Raw genomic sequence first — 22,512 nt, 5'->3', positions numbered from 1 at the left:
ATCAAGGTGTGGCTTCTACAACTATTGCCCTATGTAAGTCGGCACTAACTAGACCCCTTGCTTATGATTTTGATATTGAACTTAATAGCGAACTGTTCACTAAGATCCCAAAGGCCTCTGCTAAACTGAAACCTAATGCTCCTCCCAAGACTATTTCTTGGTCGTTGGATAAAGTCCTGCACTTTGCCTCCTCGACAGATAACGCCTCTTCTTCTCCAAGGGATCTTACTCAAAAGTCTATCTTTTTGCTTGCTATGGCTTCTGGTGCTAGAGTCAGTGAGTTTTTGGCCCTTTTAAGGGATGATGGCCACATTGAATTCTCGGAATCGCGGGAGGTAAATTGATCCTGCATTCTTAGCAAAAAATGAACTTCCCACGAAAGACTGGGGTCCCTTGAAGATTATCCCACTTCAGGAGGACCCTTCTCTATGCCCCTTAGAGTGCCTTAAGTCCTACATGTTAAAGATCCGGGTCTTTAAAGGTGGTCAACTTTTTAAAGGGGAGACAACAAGATCTGATGTTTCTCTGAAACAGCTAAGGTTCAGTCTCACCTACTTCATCAGAAGGACTGACCCTGATAGTATACCATCAGGTCATGACCCTAAGAAAGTTGCCCCTTCCTTAAATTTATTCCAATCTATGTCCTTTGCAGGCTTACAGTCTTACATGGGCTGGGGATCTTCAAGAGCGTTCTTCAAAACATTACTTACGACAGTTGGAAGATATTAAACACTTTGTAATGGCCACTGGTAGTGTAATTAAACCAGCTTCTTAGGTGTTGTATATGGACTCTTATAGACTGCATGGTTGGGAATTCTCAGGCTACATTGTGCAAGGGGATTCATGTTCCTCTTTTCAATGTATTATTTAATATTATAATGAGTCAAAGGGAATATTTTTCCCTTTATGTCATGAGTAACTCTGGTTTTCTGTATATATCTACTGCATATAACGTTACAATTGATTATTGTTACTTTATACATCTTTGGGAAACAATAACAGACTGCTGTTCCTTTTTGCATTTCCTTTCATTAGACTTACTCTATAAAATAAAAGTAGTGTACCTCAATTTTTAACCTTCCTTTTATAGACTTTGGTCTTTTCATCTTCTGGAGACAAAGGTCTCCTCCACAGTGAGTGGGACCGTGACGTTGATTTCCTTTGCTCCTACTTTCTACAAACATATCGCTTGCATCATAGCTTGGTATCATAGTTACCAATGCTACAGGAAGTATGATCATGTCTATGGGGTGTAAATGGTTAAAACTCTCCTGGCCACAACTGATCCCTGATACACTTCCATCAGCGACATGGCTTGAGCCCAAAAAAACGGATTTTGACATAGGAAAAATCTATTTTTGGGTATATACTGTGTCGTCCTCCGTGTGGGACCTCGCGTCATGCAATTGCTGCTCCTGGAATGGTTCAACAGGAAACTTGTTAGTTGTAGCACATTTAGATTGAGAGTTGTGACGGCTCTCTTGTCCACGTATCCTTCCCTCTACCTTATCCTTTGATGAGACAAGGTTAACTCTTCGGGGAAGGATAGCCATAGCTTATTAACCCATCCCTGATTTTTACACGATATCTCGGGATATTTGCTCCAGAGGTCAAAACTCTGTTGATACCTCCAAGGTAAAATTTCTCTGGTATATCACTCGCAGAAATATCCCAGGTAGAAGCTGCCAATGAGGAACTTCCATCAGGAGTACATGGCTATCTCACCAAAAAATGGATTTTTCCTGTCAAAATCCATTTATTATTCGTATGTGCAGTCTCTCGATACAGTAGCAGGACCTTCAAATTAGGTGATCACAGCCAAAGGTAAACTAAAAAAAAAAAAAATTTAATTATTGATTGTTAAAACGCTTTCAAAATTGAAAAATAGAATACAAAAATGCTTCTAACAGAATATATGATATCCTATGAAACAAGAAAATGAAATAATCATATATAATAAGAAAATATTGATAGAATATTACTTAGATGATAGTCGAATCATGATGCAGCATGATAAATCTATGGAAAATTCACTTTTTAAGTTCAACATACGTCCAAATCAACTTACAACCCATCTCTCAGTTCCTATCTCAGTTGCAATTCGATGACTACCAGTGTGTGTGTATGTGTGTGAGTGTATATGTGTATACATACATACACACACACACACATATGTATATTATATATATATATATATATATATATATATATATATATATATATATATATATATATTTATATATATATATATATATATATATATATGTATAGATGTATATTTATTCAGTTTATCATAAAAATAATAGCTAAATCAGGTAAACCTCGAAGCGGTGTGCACACATATGATAAATTGTGTGTGCAACATTTATTTGCATGGATTACCATGCTAACTACCGCTCATGTCTCCCTAAGCAAGATGGCTGCTGTCTTCATGTATGCACTACTATTGGCCGATATGGGTCTCACGGGATCTATTGTAGAGTACCTCGGCACATAAGGGATAAGCTGTGGTTTTGCAGTACTTATTTTAGCTAGAAGAGTGATGTAAGGATCCAGGCTACCATCTCAGTCTTCTTCGTTACAATCTAGTGGTCTAAAATAGCAGTTAGAAATGCAGAAGTACAAGAGTTTTTCAGTAGAAAGGTTGGTAGTAAATAATGAATTTGAGACTCGACGAGAGGATCTCTAACCTGATATTTTCCTAGTACCATCAGAGTCCCACTGAATGTTGAGCTAGAAGTGTTAGCTACACTTGAAGAGTTAGGCTAGCATTTAAAACAGGTCAGGTTAATCATGAAAAATTGCCCTGATTCAAAGGTTTAATAGAGCTTACAAAAAATAAGCGAATGACATTGAATTCTGTACAAGCTCAAGACTATTAAAACTGAACTCATTAGGACAGTTGGAAAATGAAAGGCTTGAGTGTCATTATCGTAATCATTCCCTTTATAAATCTAAGCTGGATTTCTTCTGAACTAAGGTAAGCTTTCTTTTATGCTTTGAACTTTAATCTAATCAGCAACCATGAAGCATACTTTCCAAAGGGGAACAAGATTCACTAAATTAATAAATTGTCCTTGACACATGACAGAGAATGTGGATAATAATCACCCAAAACAAATCCTATTCACACCAATATAGTTATTGTTAACAAATCTGAGAAAAGGCATCTTTAAACCACTAAAATAAGTAAAAAATAAACAAAAAACTGAAAATCTGGAGCACACTTCTTTATATATCTTAATTAAGTTTTAGATTGAAAAGTGATAAACCATGGCCAGCATATTATTCGTGTTAAATGCTGTTAAGTTTCTTTATTTTATGAGAGGCATTAGTTATATTTTAGTTATATTAGAAGGAAAGAAAACAGCAAATTTCTTAATTTTAAGGGGTAATGTCGACAAGCCAAGACTATGAAACTAAACTTGTTAGGACAGTCGCAAAATGAATGGCTGGAGTGACATCATTGTAATCATCCCTTCTATAATCATCCAGCCTAGTCTTCTCTGGATTTTTTCTGAACTAAAGTAAACTTTCTTTTATTCTTTGAAGTTTAATCTGAGCAGCAACCATGAACATACTTTCCAAAGAGGAACAAGCTTCTCTATATCAAAAAACTGTCCCCAGCATGAGACAAAGAGAATGTGAATATAATCACCCAAAAACAAATCCTATGCACACCACTGCAACCATTGTTAACAAATCTGAGAAAAGACATCTTTAGACCACTAAAATATGTAAAAAATAAACAATAAAAATCAAAATTAGAGCTTACTTCTTGATATATCCAAGGCAATTTTTGGACTGAAGAGTGATGAACCATGCACAACATATTTCTGGGCTCAACCTGTGCCGGCCAGTGAAATGCTCCTATAGCACCATTTCTAAGGAATATAACTGCTAAATATTACCAGAGAAAAAATGTATAGGAATGCTAGGTTGAACTAGCTCGCTCACCTATTGGTGTCGGTATAAACTAGGGCGTAACAGACCAGAGGTCTCGTACCATTTAGACATCTCCTCTTCAAAATCCCTCAATAGTTAAGTGCGGTTCAACCTCCCCTGCCGCGCAGACTAGTACTACTAACTCTACCCACGCTTGCCCAGCACTCCTTTTTAGCACCAGTTACGAATGAGTCGATTGTATTTTTCTCGGTGTACTTTTGGATTACTTACCTTTCCTACGCATCGATGGCGGAATCTCAAGTTACTCCATCGAAGTTAAGTACTTTATCCATGAGTTTTAAGCGTGAATGGGCAGTGTAGCCTTTGTTTTATTAATTCAGAAGTGTTTTATAGTGAATGGCGTTCCCGTTCTAACCGTTCATGGTTCCACGGCCCTGCCCTTTCTCGCTAGTTCGTTCGTTATTACTTTCATCATTGCTATTCGTTCGAACTTTTAGGAGATTTTTCCTTTACACCGATTATATGCTTTCATCTTAGCGTATCATTATTATTATAATTATGGTATCAGTGTTAGCGAATCATTAAGGCGTTCTGTTATGTTGGCATGCCTGCCTTCGTGCATGTTAGTGGATAGCGTTCCCACAGGGAATTGTTTCGCTATTTTTCTAGGAGCATTTCACTTGATGTTATAAAGACTATCGGTTTTATTTACGCTCCACATATTTTTACGTTTTGGTTCGAGTGGGACTCTCGCGTAGCTTTTTATTGTGTTACTGCTCGATATCTAACCCGCTTCAGTAGCAAGGTTGGTACCCTTGTTTTCCATCTTCCAAGATGGCGTCATGCTCCCTCCCTTGCCACTCGCTCGAGTCCCTCTCTTGCCATATTAACTTTGCATGCCTAGCCTTTTTTACGTGATTACGCTTTTATTCATTAATTACTTTTAAGTATTTATAACAGTTCATATTGTTTTTATTGTCACACTCCGTTATGATTATATTTTTGGGATTTTCAATGTTGTGTTGAGGGGATCTCCAGTTGGTAGCCCTGCCTACCACCACCTGTCCATGTGATCCCCCCCCCCACCCCTCCCAGAGTTCGTCTCTCCTCTTACTCGATGGTTGTTGGCTATGACATACGGGACAAGTATGCTTGTTCCTCAGTCTTCCCTCAACGTTCCGACATATTGAGGACCGAGATTATCTCACGGGGTGCTACAGTCTCATTCATCCCGGGCGGTTCTCGTCTCCCCCCTCCCGTCGTCTCGATTGGCCATCAGTCGGGGGAGGGGGAGGGCCGGGACCGCCGGGGACTATATCACACATGTGATTGGGCAGTATACCTATGCCTTCTTGGTATGGCTTTTGCTTTTAGCTTATGGATTTAGGAATGAGACCTTATCTATATATTAGGAGTGTCCCCATCATACGGTACCTCCTGCCATTATCGCCCGTAGTAGGATATATTATTAACCTACATCATAGTATTCTACACGAATCATTACCTTCGTCCCGGTACGTCCGGTAGTCCTCGTTGGTGGATCCCTTGGCTCCTCCAGCATTCTCCCACCGTACCCTCCCGTCATCAGACATTGGGGCCTCCGGGCTTACAATACTGCCGGATCTGATGACACTGACACAGTTTATGATTCTTACTCTCCCTACGGGAACCCTATACTCTCACGGACGTTAATGTTTAAGATCATAACAGGAGTTTTTTATTATATGTATTTTAAGGATGTAACTTTAAGTTTACTCTTGTTTACTTTAAGTTTACTTTAAGTATTTCTGTTCCCGGTCCCCGGGACTATTATTTATTATTACTCAATCCCTTATTTTTATATCCTTTTCTCATCCCCGGCTCTTCCGGGTTCCTCTTGGAATAGTCTCAGGTTCTCTGCATGTTTAGTCCAAGGCTATGCATTTTACTTTAATTTCAAGGTCCGGATCCTCCGGGGCCCCTTCTAGAGATATTAAGTAGTTGTTCATAGACTATTCCTTTTTACAGGTGGTCCGCTGTCGGATGACAGCCTGCGCGGCCGTCCTTCAACAGCCCTGCGGACATGAGGTCTGTAGATCTCACGCCGACTGTGGCATTCAAATGGATGACCTTATAGTTTGGCACCCCGACAACTGCCTTGTCTGTTACGACCTTGTCACCACCCTCTCTTCGGAATCAGTGAGTCCTCTATAGGTCGTTTTTTCTACTTCCATTCCTCTTGCTTTATATAATGAACCTTTGGTTTTCATTTCTCAGCTCTGTCTCCCGGGTTTGCTAACCTTATCCCCGTTCTTTCAGAGTTCCCAAGCAGCTAAGACCACAGCAAGAGCCACCTTGAAAGTTTGGGTAGGCGGTTTCGCCCGTAACGTTAAGGCCAAGAAGCCTTACGTCCTTTCCGAAGATTACTGCAACCTGATCTAACCCAACGCAAAAGCTTCGGCAGCAGTGCCTAAAGAAGTGGCGGCCCCTATTATTGCCGACATTGAGGCAACCGTGGAACTTGATCTCGATCAGGATACTGACATCGGTGACGACCCCGACCCCATTGAGGACAATGTTGCGGCTCTGAACTTGGACCTAGAACCCATGGTTTTGGACGAACCGGAGACAGGTAAGGAGGTAGGTGAGGCAGGTGGGTCCGGCGCTAAGATCTCTCTTCTTAGCCCCTCTTTTTCTTCGGCATCTAATTCTTCTTCCTTTCTAGGTTTTGAAGCGAACCGTGAATCTACCCCGAGATCACACCCGGTTCCTCCCAAAGTTAAGTCTCAGAAGAGACCCTTAGTTAGGACTCGAAAGAATCCCACACTACCTAAAACAACCAAGCCCAAGAAGGCTTCCTTCCCCGGAGCCCGTAGTGGCTTAGCTAGCACCTCCTCTACTTCTCAGGACCCGGGAGTGCAGCCATCTTCCTCAGTTGCCCCGGCCAACCTCGACCCGGTGGCTCTCACCAATATGATGTCAAGGGTTGTCCCAGAGCAGATTAGCTCAATGCTTTCTGCCGTTACCAGGAGACTGGACACCCTAGAAGGAGGACTGCCTCAACAACAGCAGTTCCTCATCCCGGACGCCTCAAAACTCCCGCCTTTTACTAAAAATAACCCATGGAAAATGGCGCTCCACTGCCCTTTCATGGACGGGATGTTGACCATTGAAGGCTTTGGAACCCGGCCCATTGAAGACTTTGAATTCTTCCCTCCCGGCCTTCAATTCCCCTTCCCCGGCTTCGCCCAGCTAACGGAAGAAGCTCTTGTCCGGCTAGATAAGGTCCCTAAGGAGACCGTTATCTTCCCAAAAGAACAAGCTCAGTCTGTTTGGGTTAGAACCCTAAACGCCATGCTGACTCCCCACAAGAGTACATACACTATGTTTCTTGTGGACGAGCAGACCCCTACTCCTTGTGTCACCAAAATGGTGGACTTAGCTCTTCAGGCAGTGGCCGAAGACAAACCTTTGCCCCAGCTTCGGGAGACAGACCCTACATCTCTTCTGCTCCCATCAGACAATGAATGTTGGCTTAACATTCAGGCAACATTTACCTCTGGTAAGCTATCCGCTGATTGTGCGTCGACGCAATTTAGCGAACGACTTCCAAGACTCCCCGAATCCTTAATTCAACTCGAGTTCGAGTCCCGGTCTAGGTTTAGCAGGAGCCTAAACGTCTCGACGATGGCGGAGATGTTTTCCCTCAACTTCGATGAGGAACACGCCTTTAAGGTCATGACAAAAGCCACCTTACAATCCTTGTTAGCGGATTGCTATGACTTCTTGGTAGCCAGAAGGGCATGTTTTATCAGAGGCTACTATCCGCCATGAGCCGAATAAGCTCATTAAAGCCTCCGCTTGGGGTCCGGACCTATTCCCGGAGGACATGGTCAACTCAGTGTTAAGCGAAGCTGCCAGAGTGAACCAAAGCCTCAAGGTCCGTTGGGGTCTCACTCCCAAACGGAAGTTCGAACAGTCGAACGTTCACTCCCGGGGCAGGAAAAGGCTATGTCCTTATAGCTCTGCCCAGTTCCGCCAACCTCTCCAGGTAGTCCAGCCGGTCCCGGTTGCTCAGACCATCCAACCCTCCACCTCCAAGCCTCAGCCCCAAGAGGAATATGTTCTCGTCCATAAAAGCCAAGTGGCTTCGGGCTCGTTCACTTCCCCTGCTTATAACCCTGCCTATGAGTCCCGGGTTTCCTCTCAAGGATACCAACGAGGCAGTGGCCTTGGTTCAAGAGGTTCTTTTCAGAACAGAGGCAAAGGGAGATATTTCTCCCGTGGAAAGGGATCACGCGGAGGCCGTGGCGGAAAATCCTCCTACTACTGAGAATCTCCAGGTAGGAGGGAGACTTTATGCCTTCAGGAGTCACTAAAGGTTCAGTCCTTGGGCCTTCAGCATAATTTCCAAGGGCCTGGGGTGGAGTTGGATAGAAGGGCCTCCTCCACCGAACAAATTCCATCAACTCCCGACACCGGATCTGATCCTGTTTACACAGGATCTCTTGCGCAAGAACGCGATCAAAGAAACAAAACATCTGAAGTTTCAAGGTCGCTTATTCAGCGTCCCAAAAAAAGACTCAGACAGCCGGAGAGTCATCCTCGATCTTTCCCAGCTAAACTTGTCCATTCAATGCGATAACTTTCACATGCTTACCGTCTTGCAGGTACGGACCTTACTTCCCCGTGGGGCCGTCACCACCTCCATCGATCTTACCGATGCTTACTATCACGTTCCAATAGCGAGACATTTCCGCCCATTCCTAGGATTCAGACTAGGCGACAAGGCTTACACGTTCAAAGTGATGCCTTTCGGGCTCAACATCGCGCCCAGAATTTTCACGAAACTGGCGTAATCAGTCATTCAAGAACTTCGAACCCAAGGGGTCCAAGTCGTCGCATATCTGGACGATTGGCTAATCTGGTCAGACAACGTCGAGGATTGTCTCAAAGCGACAAACAAGGTGATCCAGTATCTTCAGTCTCTGGGATTCCAAATAAATTTCAGAAAGTCCCGCCTAACACCGGAGACCAAGTTTCAGTGCCTGGGATTACAGTGGGACCTATGCTCTCACACCCTATGTCTTCCCAGGTCCAAGAGAATAGAGATTGCGAAGAATACCAAACACTTTCTCGGGGAAAAGATAACATCCAGAAGGAATCAAGAAAAGATCCTAGGATCCCTACAATTCGCTTCAGTGACAGACCTTCTTCTGAATGCGAAACTGAAGGACATAAACCGGGTTTGGCGCTCCAGAGCGAACAACAAATTTCGAGACAAGAAGACCTGTCTTCCTCTCATTCTTCGGAAGAGGCTTTTCCCATGGACAACCCCCAAGAGCCTGTGGAAATCGGTTCCGCTGCGGTACCCTCCTCCAAAGATAGTCATCCACACGGATGCCTCCCTATCAGGTTGGGGAGGTTATTCCCAACAAAGGAAGGTTCAGGGCCTTTGGTCCACAATGTTCCAACAGTTCCACATAAACGTCCTAGAAGCCATGGCAGTCTTACTAACTTTAAAACGTCTTTCCCCGGCCAAGAAGCAACACCTGAGACTAGTTCTCGACAACGAAGTTATAGTCCGTTGCCTAAACAGAGGGGGCTCCAAGTCAGGCACCATCAACCATGTGATGGTAACAATCTTTTCCCTGGCAGCCTCAAACCAATGGCACCTATCAGCTGTCCATCTGGCTGGAGTTCGGAACGTTGTGGAAGACGCACTCTCACTAGATCGAAAATCGTTTCAGTGGATCCTCTCCCAGGTGCCGGACCTCCAAGTAGATCTCTTCGCCACGGAGTCCAACCACAAACTGAAATGTTATGTGGCCCCCAACCTGGACCCTCGGGCTTACGCCACGGATGCCATGTGTCTGAACTGGAACACCTGGGAAAGGATTTATCTTTTCCCACCGGTGAACCTATTGATGAAGTTGCTGGACAAACTTCGAACCTCAAAGGTCAAGTAGCCCTGGTGGCCCCCAATTGGCCCAAGAGCAATTGGTTTCCTCTTTTACTGGAGCTGAGTCTCCACCCTCGCCAGATTCCCAACCCGACTTTGACCCAGATAGTACAAACGCGCACTGTGTTCGCTTCCTCAAACATTCGGAACGCCCTAACTTTATGGACTTCATGAAGTTTGCGGCCCACAAAGGGGCTAACATAGATCCCCAGAATACTTTATTCTTAGAATCAGATAAGAGAGACTCCACTCTTCGTCAATATGACTCAGCGGTCAAAAAACTAGCAAAGTTTTTGAAGGATTCTAATATTGTCTTTATGACATTAAACCTAACGGTAACCTTTTTCAGAACCTTGTTTGAGTCAGGTTTGGCAGCTAACACTATTACTACCATTAAGTCTGCCTTGAAGAAGATTTTCCTGGTCGGGTTTAATATAGATCTAACAGACTCATTGCTAGCTTCAATTCCAAGAGCTTGTGCCAGACTGAAACCATCCATTCGTCCTAACTCGGTTTCCTGGTTTCTCAATGATGTCCTCAAACTGGCGTCAGAAACCATCAACGACTCATGTGAGTATATACCTCTACTCAGAAAAACTCTATTCCTTATGAGTTTAGCATCCGGCGCTAGAATTTCGGAATTGGCGGCCTTATCAAGAGATCCAGGCCACATCGAGTTCCTTCCATCAGGAGAAGTTCTCCTCTCCCCAGACAAGGTCTCCTTGGCCAAAAATGAAGACCCTCAGAACAGATGGTCCTCCTGGAAAATTATCCCACTCCTTCAGGATCCTTCCCTGTGTCCTGTTACCACTCTAAAGTCCTTTCTATCAAGGACTTCCTATAAGGCCTCAGGACCCTTGTTCGTCAGAGAGCAGGGAGGGACTATAACTTTAAAAGGGATCAGGCAACAGATTTTGTATTTTATCAAACAGGCTAATCCTGAGTCTTTCCCTCACGTCCATGACATACGGGCGGTAGCAACCTCAATAAATTTTTTCCATCGCATGAACTTTGCAGATCTTACTAAATATACCGGATGGAAATCCCCGTCAGTGTTCAGGCGACACTATCTTAAACATCTAGAGGCCCTTCAACTTGCTACCGTAGCCGCAGGGAGCGTGGTATCCCCCGAACAAATTAATTCCTAATTAATTCCTGAATTTACTATGTCTTGCCATCTTCTTCCTCTTACCTGCCTCACTTACTGTTCCTACCTGAGCTCAGTTTGTTATGTCACACCCATGGGTGTCCCCAGGTCTTAGATATTGTTTATCTCTATTATTAATTGTCATATTTACATTTTGTCCTGCGAACTGTATTTCTTTTATGTCCAGTTTTATATTGTATTATCTAAGATATTTTGACCTCAGATCATATTTTGATTTCAAGTTTTACTTTTACATTTTGCCATCCCTTCCTGGGATATTATATCCTGTCATTTTTGATGTTATAAAAGACTATTGTCTACTACTACAACTCTTGATTAAACTACTGTTATGTTATGTTGATTTTGATTTGTTCCCTTATATTTAATGAAGTTTGGGTTCGTTTCTCTGGTACTATTTCACTGGCCGGCACAGGTTGAGCCCAGAAAAGGGATTTTGACGAAGGAAAAATCTATTTCTGGGCGAGAGACCTGTGCCGCCCAGTGAACCCATCCTAGTTGTCCCCCCCTGATCAGACCCCAAACTTAGGGGTGCTATAAGGAGTGCTGGGCAAGCGTGGGTAGAGTTAGTAGTACTAGTCTGCGCGGCAGGGGAGGTTGAACCGCACCTCACTATTGAGGGATTTTGTAGAGGAGATGTCTAAATGGTATGAGACCTCTGGTCTGTTACGCCCTAGTTTATACCGACACCAATAGGTGAGCGAGCTAGTTCAACCTAGCATTCCTATACATTTTTTCTCTGGTAATATTTAGCAGTTATATTCCTTAGAAATGGTGCTATAGGAGCATTTCACTGGGCGGCACAGGTCTCTCGCCCAGAAATAGATTTTTCCTTCATCAAAATCCCTTTATTGATGTTAGATGCTGTCAAGTCTCATTGACTTTCTAGAGGCATTTGTTGTATTGGAAGAAAAGAAAAAAGGATTTTTTATTCTTTATTTTAAATGGTAATTTCGACACACCAAGCTTCCAGATTCAAAATCAATATGAACGTTAGGAGAGGTTCATAGGAATAATAAAGATTATTCACTCAAGCCTACTTGACTAGGAGGTAGTAGTATTATAATTATTGAAAATATATTTTTTACCAGTTCCTCAAATCTGTTTGTTCTTGATGAAGGGGTGCATATTCAGTAATTTTTGGCTGTAGGTGTTATGTTTGTGATTGCGAGGGCTGAAATCCTTCCTCACACTTTCCAAATATTGACTTAAATTTAAAAATGCAAGATTATATTTTTGGAAATTTTGCAACAATTAAATTTTTTTTCTATAATTTCCTGCTCAGATACTTAAAAGATTTTGAACTCTAGTACAGCATTATCAGTAGTAATTCTATTTTTTAATAAAAATATTGAGAAAATGAGTCCAAAATCCCATGGCAACCCATTCAAATAACTTGGTAGCCCAAATGGGGGCATGACTCATGGGTTAAGAAGCCCTGATCCAAAGTGCACTTACAATTGAGCATTTGATAGCCCTACCCTTTGAACACAAGGAATTTTACTTTTCTACAGTAAAAAGAAAATTAAATTATAAAAGGATTTTGACAAAGGAAAAGTCTATTTCTGGGTGAGGGACCTGTGTCGCCCCGTGAAATGTTTCTTATAGCACCATTTCTAAGGTATAAATACCGCTAAATATACCAGAGAAAAAAGTTTCATGGAATGCCAGGAATATACCCAGCTCGCTCACTCCTATAGGGTGTCGGTATAGTAACTGGGGCGTGTTAAAACCACTATCAGAGGTTCCTAACCAATTAGTCTTCTCCTTCCTCAACATCCCCGGTTACTACGAGGTGCCGTTCTACATCCGACTACTGGTTGCTACTGCCCCCCCCCCCCCACACACACACACAACCACTACCACCACCCACGCTTCTCCCATCATTCCTTTCTTAGCACCGTGATATCTACACGCATTCTGTATCCTTTTTTACTGTACAGTATTGTGAAGATGTCTGACCTTTTGGAGACTCCTACTCCCAAGTTAAGTATTACAATTATCTGTTTTGATTATTCGAGGTTGCGACACACGTAAAATTAGAAATATTGTTAATTTTAGTCTTAGCAGTATTTTATGATGCCTTACCCTCGTCAGCCATTTTGGTGTTGCTACCTCCAAGAGCTTCATGCTTATTTACTAATGTTTGAGTATTAGGTAGGTTATTTTGGCGTCATGTGGTTAGCCTACCCGACCGGGCCGTATGCGGCTTCGGAAGGTAGCCTAGGCCAGTGAGTTTCCCCTTCGATATACATATATTATATCAAGGTTAAGATGTTCCTATTCAATATTATGCGGGGAGTTGGGACACGTTTAAACTTTATAGGATTATATCCTTAAATCATTGTACTACCTGACCAGGTCGGCTTTATACCCAATTTTGGAGGGCTAGTTATTGTTTAGAGCAGTTTAGTCTTCTTGATCAGGTCGGCATTATACCCGATTTTGGAGGATTAGGCTATACACTCGTATCACACCATGTTCCTCTCCCTACCTCCTTTTCCCTTTTTACTCACATTATGTCGTTATAGCCTACTTTACTTTAGAACACATATTTTAAGTAAATTATTATTTAATCTGCATGCATTGAACCGAAGGTCATAGGTCTACTGCCTCAATCGGGTGGTTCCACTGTGTCTCGGAGGGTTGTCCCACCTGACCAGCCACAGCGGCCCCCTGATCATGAGCCCCTCCTCTCGGCTGTCTCCCTCCCCCTGTACCCACCTCAGTGGAATTCTTACTCGCCGCACCCTAACCTCGGGAAGTAGGCTTGAGTTATACACTGGGGAGAGAAGGGAGACAGCTGAGAGAGACATAGCTCACACGCTCTGTGAGTCGATGCAGGTAGCGCTCTCTCCTCGGCTAATCATAGATGGCCACCAGACGCGCCGGACTGTGTATGCGCCTTGCTACGTACCGCGTATCCCCCTATTCCCGGAATTCTTTTTTCGCTATCCTTCCGCCCCGTGAGGGCCGGGATAACTTGAAATCGTATCTATGAGATAGTTACTATGTTTCTTTAATCGGATTCAGATAAATTTTTACCCTGTTCTGATCCCGTCCCTTATATAAAAGGATCTAAGACAGTATGGACATTTCTTAGGGTTTTCAATTATACATTTGGCAGAAAAGACAACATTTAGCTTCAGAATAGTGCATGAAAAAAGTAGAAAAAGCCTTGGTTGTTTAGAACAATACTGTATGCCAAGGATTGGACCCCAGACTTTTGAGATTGATTGTACATGATTAGCTGTTTTTGTAATGCTTAATTTCTGGGTAAGTATTGTACTCCTCTTAGTATTACATACAAGAAATAATATGCTTTATTTCTTTTTCTTACAGTTATTGGTGAGATTATGGAGCTAGTAAGTAAGTCACACTACCAGATAGCTTGTCAGCGTTACTGGGAAGCTACACACAATGCTACTCTTGATTCTGGCATTAATCATCCCAATCAATATTTTGAAGAAAGTCAGAAATGCATCAATGGAGATATACCAACCAGTCAGGGTTTGTAATAAATTTTACTTGAAGTTACTATGCAAATTTGCAATGCAAAATTTAAACAGAGTTGTCTCCAATACTTAGTACAGGTGCTCCTCAGTAAAGTAACTCAAAGTTATCATGGCCTCTATGACATTTTGATTTCTACCTTTTATGACAATCTCGCCTAGTCATGACAAAACAGAACACACTTGATATATTTCTTTGCTAATTGTATTTTCTATGTTCTGTATTTTATGTAATCATAGAGGTTTGTAAATGAATTACTTTGCTTTACCAAACAGTATATCAAATTTGAGTTTCCATTTGACTTTTTTAATGAATGAATATTAGATACTGTAGCTCTGGAGGACTACCATTAAGTGAATTTGTTTTTATACTTGTACCTGATTATCTCGAGTGTTCCGTCACTAAAACAAACCCTTTCGCTCTTTATTAGGGAATATACTTTCAGCAAAGACTTTTAGCAAGGTATAACTACCCCACTGCAAGTTAGCGAGTGGTTAGGGGCTACTACCAGTTACCCTGCTCATACACACCTGCGTTGTCTCGTCACTTTTGCTTTTGTCTCGGTTAAGAGTTAACATTCTCTCTCTACTGCTGTTCACTGACTGCCATTTAACTAATCTTTTATTTCTTTTTATCTTTTAAGGTTTAATTGTCTTTTCTTCTAGGAGGATATGCAGACTTAGTCCTGGACCTGAGAGACGGAAATGCAGAACCTTCATGTCTCCAGTACAGAACAACCCACATTCCATGTCTGGCCTGCAGAGGACGCACATGTATGCAGGAGGATACTTGCGCTGAATGCTGGGAATGGCCTTCTTCCCAATGGGAGAAGAAGTTGAGGGATTCATCTCCTTCGGGGTCATCCTCTTAAGGGAAAGAATTCTCGACTTCCTTCTTTTGCTTCTCGACTGTGCTCAAAGCTTGTGCTCAATCAGCCTCCCTGGGGGAACGATTGAGTAGAAGCAGCAACCCTTTAACGTCTAGACAACCTACGGGACTGTAGGACTCTGCTGCTGCCCTCCGCCCTATGGGAGTCCTTCATCATAGATGTTCACCTGCTGTTGCCTTCATTGGGAATTGCTGGTCCCCCATCGAAGGAAGGTCTTCTAGAGCTTCTTGAGTTAAGAGCACAGAGGAAGCATACACCTGTTTCCTCAAAGGTGGACCTCTATCCTTCTAGAGATTCTAAAAGTTTCACACCAGAAGAGTCTCTAGTGTTGCAGCTTGTTGAAATTTCTGCACCTGCATCATCTCCTTCGATGCCACTTGCAGGTGATCTTACTCAGTGTGCTGACGACGATGCTCTCCCTCGTTCTAAGTTTACTCAGCCGGTAGAGAAGTCCAAAACTTGCTCTTGCTACTTAAGGTGGAATGGGGGCTCGGGGTTTTTGGACTCGTCCATGCCTCTCTCTAGCCCCTCGGAGCGTAGTTCATCAGAGCATAAGGAAGTGGTAGCTCGTAGGCTGGGTTCAGCCGCAATATCTCGCCAGCGAGTTCAAAGTCTCCAGCGATCATCACCCTTCACTCGCCCAGCGGATTCGTTTCCCCCAGTTCCAGCTTAGGAGTCTCGCAAAAGCACTCGTCACACTCCCTGGGGAGTCCTGGCAAGCAGCACAGTGTTGCATAGTATTCTTGAGTGTACAGCTCGCGACCAGAGGTTTCTCGCTGGCATTGATCAGCGCTCGCCACCACCAGCTCGCGATGCTGACAGGAGACAACCAAAATGACTGATGCGATCAGGATTGATCACTCAAGCATTGTCCGACATTACCTACTACGACGACAGCACACCTCACCAGCTCATGAAGTTTTCTCAACACTCAATCGTCCTTCAGCTCAGGATCGCTCGTCTGCTTGCGATAGCAACAACCCTTCAGCATGCGACCATTCAGAGGTATGTAGCAATGTATTGTCTCGAGACCACATATAATCACATGATCACACAGCTTTTTGGGACCATGCAACAGCATGCAGTGACGCAGCAGCCCACAATCCCGTAATGGATAGTTCCCCCTCATGACTCCCTATCCGCCAGGATAAGCGAGTGTGATTGTCGAGAGCGTCAACGTCAACAGCTGTCCAGCCACGATCTCTGACTTATTCCTCCAAGATGGGTCGTGACAGTATGCAGGTGTGCATACTACCAGGTACTGTAAGCATAAGCGAGTGTGATCATCGAGAGCATCAACAGCTGTCCAGCCACGATCTCTGACTTATTCCTCCAAGATGGATGGTGACAGTATGCCGGTGTGCATACTAACAGGTAGTGCAAGCGGAAACACACTACCCCACAGGTAGACAGACCACGAATACCTCGCAGATGGACTGCTGTTCGTGATTCTCTGCAGGAGTCCCAGATATCCTTCCCTCCATTCAACAAGGACATGCACTGGTTCAAAGCGTTGGTGAAGACAGTTCAACAGGCATTTACCAGTGCTTCGAAGGCTCCCACAAGTAGAGACCAGATAGCTGCAGCCTCAACCAGCACTCCCCAGATCCCGTTAGAGGCTTCTGGCATCTCATAGTTAACCGGTGTCCCCACCTTCCGACCTGAGGCTCAGGATTTCCGTCCCGGGTCATCCAGAGGAACAACAGTCTCCGATGCTGTTATCTCTGATCTGTTTAAAGGTACGTAACCCTCCGACAGGTTCTGTGATGCTACAGCAGGACTTCTATCGACTAGTTGACACCTATGATGCCAACAAAGAAAAGTAGATGACGGAGCCAATCGATGCCTACTCCTGGTGACACCCTTCACCCCCGTACCAGTAGGGGTACGAGATCTCTGAGGGTCATCTTGCTTACAAAGCGTATCATTTATCTTCAATCCAGGTTGCCATGTCCAATCTGACTGCTCTATTGACAGAAGCAGACTTGCCTTCTCAAGCTTCTCCCAAGGATACATCAAGTCCTCCTCAACAGGAGGAGGACACAAGAGGTTCCCTGTTTTCAGAGTTCCTGCCACCACCCGGGAAAAGGTAGGATACCAAGACAGTGATGAAGAACCAGTCATCAAGGATGACAGCTCCAGATCGGAAGAGAGTTACGAGTTCTCGGCCTCAGCAGCAACTACAACGGCGAGAGAGTTCCCCATGACATCAAGAGGTTCTCCAAGATGACAATGACGACCCACCCCGGGCCTCATGAGGGAAACCTCGTGAGTGGAGGAAATCCATCAGAACGTCAAACGGGACGACACTTTCCCGAGGGTAGCTAGTCCTAGATACTCAGCAGCGGAACAGAAGGAAACTGACCACTCGTTCTGACAGGCCTTGGTCTGTGTGAGGGTGAATAATGGACTGAACGACCCTGAGACAGCTCCTCCAAAGGGTAAGGACACTGTTTTGGATCATGTGCATGACACTTAAAAGACCACCAAGGCCAGCACAGTCTGCCCTGGTTGAGGGGGTTGAAAGGTGCTATGAAGGCGGCCTTCGCCAAGATCGCCTGAAGTACGCAGTCTTCGATCCAGCAAGACCCTACCTCCTCCCTTCGTCCAGCAGAGGAAATATTACGAGGTGATGGAGGAGAACCTGTCAGCCTTACCACTGGACCGGTGATAGAGTCTCTGACAAAAGGTGTCTCCTTTCATAGAGCATCAGGGCTTACAGTGATCTTTTCAGCAAGCGACGCCCTAAACAGTAGCCATGCAGACTACTCCGTGGCTTGATCTATAGTTGTGGTCTGTGGGCCACCTGATCAGAACAGAGGACTGGTCACAAGAACACATCAGGGAGTTCATTTCAACCTTTCTTTTGTCTGGGATGAGGACCATTGAGTTCCTGGCTCACCAAGTAGTAAACTTGTGGGCAAATATGATACTGAAACAGTGGAATGCAGTAATAGAGAGGTTCCACAGACAAGTTACGAGGACTGAGGTAATGAAGCTGCAAACCTTGGCTATGGAAGGGCCTTCCCTCTTCAACAACCAGGACGTTAAAAGGGCAGCGGATCGTTGGAGGAAGGCTAGTCAAGATTCTCGACTTCAAAGAGCTTTGACTTCAAGGTTGTATCTTGAAGCTCTTCCAGCCAAGAAACCTCCACCATCTAGACCTCAGGGTAGTAGCAGAAGTGCGGCTGCTCACAGAACTTGATCTAAGAAGCCCTTTCCTGCTAGAGATTAACCCAAGGCAGGCAGAATTAGCAAAGGAGGAAGAGGCAACAGTTGAGGCCGCTCCTGCTAAGGAGGGCAATCCTTTCACTTGTCCAGCGGTGGGAGGATGTTTGCAACACCGGTAGCAGAGGTGTTTGCAGCACAGGGCCGAAGCTTGGACAGTCTCAGTGATTCGGTCAGGTTATCGCATCCCATTCACTCAATCTCTCCTTCCTTGACTCTTCAGCTGATTCCGATAAGTTCTTACACATAGGGATCCGTGAAAGAACTGGCCCTTAGGGCTGAAGTCCAGATCATGTTGGAGAAGGGTGCTCTTCAAGAGGTTCTAGATGGGTCCCCAGGCATTTACAGTAGACTCTTTCTTGTAAAGAAGGAGTCTGGAGGCTGGAGACCAGTCATCAATCTCTCATTTCTGAACAAGTACGTACAACAGACACCGTTCAGCATGGAGACGGCAGACACAGTCGGACAGGCTATAAGATCAGAGGACATCATGTGCACGCTGGACCTGAAGGACACATACTTCCAGATCCCAGTCCATCCATCATCAGGGAAATATTTGATTATCATTGTAGACAGCCAACGATACTAGTTGAAGGTGCTGTGCTTTGGCCTGTCAATAGCACCTCAGGTTTTCACAAGGGTCTTCGCCCTTGTGTCAGCCTGTGCCCACAGGACCAGTATTTGTCTACGGAGATACCAGGATGACTGGCTAACTCTAGCAGTCTGGTGACAACCCTTCTCCAACACAGACAGACTCATTGAGTTTTGTCATGATCTGGGGATTGTGGTAAATCTCAAGAAGTCTTACCTGCAACCATCACAGTGACTGCTGTACCTTTGGATGATCATAGATACCAGATTGGGGAAAGTCTTCCCATCTAATGACTGAATCCAAAGACTAAGGAAGTTAACAACGAGAATAACTTTCAGCGCAGTGGTTATGTGTCATAGGTCACCTATCTTCTCTGGAATGTCTTGTACCGTAGCCACCATGAGAGAAGACCTCTTCACATGGACAGTTAAATCTCTGATGCATTTCACAGGTAGGCCTAGAAAGCCTACCTGAGAACTAGTATACCCAAGCCAGTTACCGAGAGAGGTCACACCGCTGATAGACGAACTTTTAATCTTAAAACTATATGAAATAGATACAGTTAGTGGTGAATCTTAAGTGACTATTTGAGAATACACTGAAAAACTTTTATTGATTTAAAAAAAAAAAGGTAAAAAGTGATTGTGAACAATAAGCATTATTTTGTGCTAGTGTTTTCCAGCTGCTTTCCACCCAGAATACAATGACGTTCAAGGTTATATATTTAAATGTAAGGAAAATTATTCAAACAGGCCAAAAGTTAATATTTTGAAGTTTCCTGAAAATGAAGAAGGAAAAAATAAATGGCTTAGGAACATCAAAATAGAACGATTTTAGACCTACTGCAAATTATTGGGTCTCTCTCTCTCTCTCTCTCTCTCTCTCTCTCTCTCTCTCTCTCTCTCTCTCTCTCTCTCTCTCTCTCTCTCTCTCTCTCTCTCTCTCTCTCTCTCTCTCTCTCTCATTTTTTTTTAACAGAATGCATGCAAGCGATCGAGTGTCAGACAGTATATTCAGACTTCCTTTGCTGCTTTGTATGGTATGCCTCTATGTAAAAGCTAGAAGCAAAACTGAAATAAAACCATGTCAGTCGGTCTGTCTGCAAGGCGGGATCTGGTGGACTAGATTATTGGTAGACCAATGCAACTCCACACCATAGTCTTGCATGTAACACCAGTGTAATGCAGTAGGAAGAAGTGGAGTCAGAGTGAGTGCATCGCTATGGCAAAGTGTTGTCCACCCTAAACAAAGTCACGCCAATGACCTTTTCAGCCTAACTACTGTCTCTCTAACACCCTCCTTATTTTCTTTCTCTTCCTTTCTTCCTAACCCTTCCTAAAAAGACCAGTGGCGATAGGACAAGGGTGGTGGGAGTAGGCTTGATGTAGCTCGAAACTCCTAGCCTGGACTTGCACACTGGCGACAGGCGTGTGATGGCCGCTTTCTCTGTGACCGTGACCACACAGGAACTCGGTCCTGCACCTGTGACTGAGCAAGCCTATTCAAGAGTACCACTGCTCACCCCAACTAGGGAAGGTCCTATAAAAGGTGGACTAAACATCAGTGGTCACACCATCCCAGTCATTGGGCAGCTGCACCCAAAAATGCACCATATATGCAGCCATGAAAGAAGGAATCATAATAGTAAATCGTACCTCAAAGTAGGTGCATAGAATGTGCACACCCTTATGGATGCCGGAGACACACACCGCCTTGAAAGACGAACAGCCTTAGTCTCAAGAGAACTCGCCAGATTCAACGTCGCTGTGGCTACTCTCAGCAAGACTGGAATACCTGGCGAAGGGCAAATCACAGAAGTTGTGTCAGGGTATACTTTCTTTTGGAAAGTGAAAAACCCAGAAGATCACTGTTCCCAGAGTGTTGGCTTTGCAGTTAGGACCCAATTAGTAAAAGGCCATAACCTGGCACCACATGTAATTAAGGGGACCGTCTGCTATGGTGTTTGACGGAACAACTTTGTAAAATCGAAAATCTTTTTATTGTTTCTATGTATGGAGAAACATATCGTATATGCTCTGCTGAAGTTTCAGCCAATTATTTTTACGAATAATGAAGATGAAGCGGTCTTTAAATGATGACGTCATCTTTACTGCATCATCTGCATGACTGAGTTTGACAGAATCGTCTTTGCATGTTTATTTTTGCATCTATATAGGGATTTTTTCCACTTATATTTAAAAATCTTGTATGTCTGGCAGAGATGGAAGGCATTGTTAGAGGGTAGGTGAATGCAAACTACGATCTACAAGAAGAACAGCCAGAGTTTCCAAAGACATATTGAAGCTAAGATGCATGTGTGTTTGTTTACTTACAGTTCGTATGTAAATTGTGTTTTCACAATGTCTTCGTGAACTTATAGGAAGGGCAATGTTACCTAAGATCAAAGAAAGAACAAAAAGCCAGCAGTGAGTAACAAAAAAGAACCAAAAAGAGAGGGAAACATGAAAAAGAGTACAAAGCTGGAACATTCTAACTAAAACTCTGGCAACAATGAGAAGCCGCTGGAAACTCATGACACCCTTACACCAAGTGTATTAGTAAACATACAGTTTAAATACCCCATTTAGGGAGCCTTCATGTAGGAATAAACAGGATAAGTACAAAGCAAGGTTATCATATTAATGTTATCTTGATTTTTTTAAGAAAAAAAAAACAAAGATTTATAGAAAATCTGTGGGAGCTCATAACTCAGAAAACATTTATTCACACTTAGGTACATTTTTCTCATTTATTGTTTGATTTCAGAGAGAAAGATATTGAAAAGCGTAATAAAAATCCTATAATTTTGTTTAACAGAATTTTTATTTTCCTTTTTCTCTTTTTCATTATTATTTTACGTCTAGACAAAGAAAATTAAGAAAAATTCATCAAAAGAAAAGAAAAGGGACAATTGAAAACCTGTCACAGAATTATTCGATTTTTAAAGAAGTTTTGATAGTATGATTTTCAATAGAATTGGTGTCAAATTAGTGGAGAAAAATGTACCTAAAAATTTTTAAAATATCGTGATTTTTGCTAATAAATCAAAAAGTTTTTGATCAAATGACTTGGAAATTTTTATATGATGAAGGTATTATATGTCTAAAACATATGTAGAAATTGTGTATTTTGAATCATTAAAAATAAATGCAGGACAGCGGACGGTCCCCTTAATGAAAGAATCACCTCGCTAAGACTACCACTCCCGAGAAAAAAGTTTATCACACTAGTATCAGTATACGCCTCAACACTAGATGTGGAAGACCATATCAAAGATG

The 22,512-nt window shown here is 43.3% G+C and overlaps 1 protein-coding gene across 1 annotated transcript in view; it reads left to right on the top strand.

The window, feature by feature from the left end:
• Positions 1-22,512, top strand: part of Prim2 (DNA primase subunit 2) — a 294,414-nt gene that overhangs the window by 262,214 nt on the left and 9,688 nt on the right. The window contains exon 9 of the mRNA XM_068375288.1: positions 14,355-14,522. Coding sequence (XP_068231389.1) covers positions 14,355-14,522 — 168 coding nt within the window. The remainder of the gene's footprint in view (positions 1-14,354; positions 14,523-22,512) is intronic.

This window comes from Palaemon carinicauda, chromosome 6, assembly GCF_036898095.1.
Source record: "Palaemon carinicauda isolate YSFRI2023 chromosome 6, ASM3689809v2, whole genome shotgun sequence".
Taxonomy (NCBI): domain Eukaryota; kingdom Metazoa; phylum Arthropoda; class Malacostraca; order Decapoda; family Palaemonidae; genus Palaemon; species Palaemon carinicauda.
Note: the sequence above shows the minus strand (reverse complement) of the source record. Positions and strands in the feature narration are given on the sequence as shown.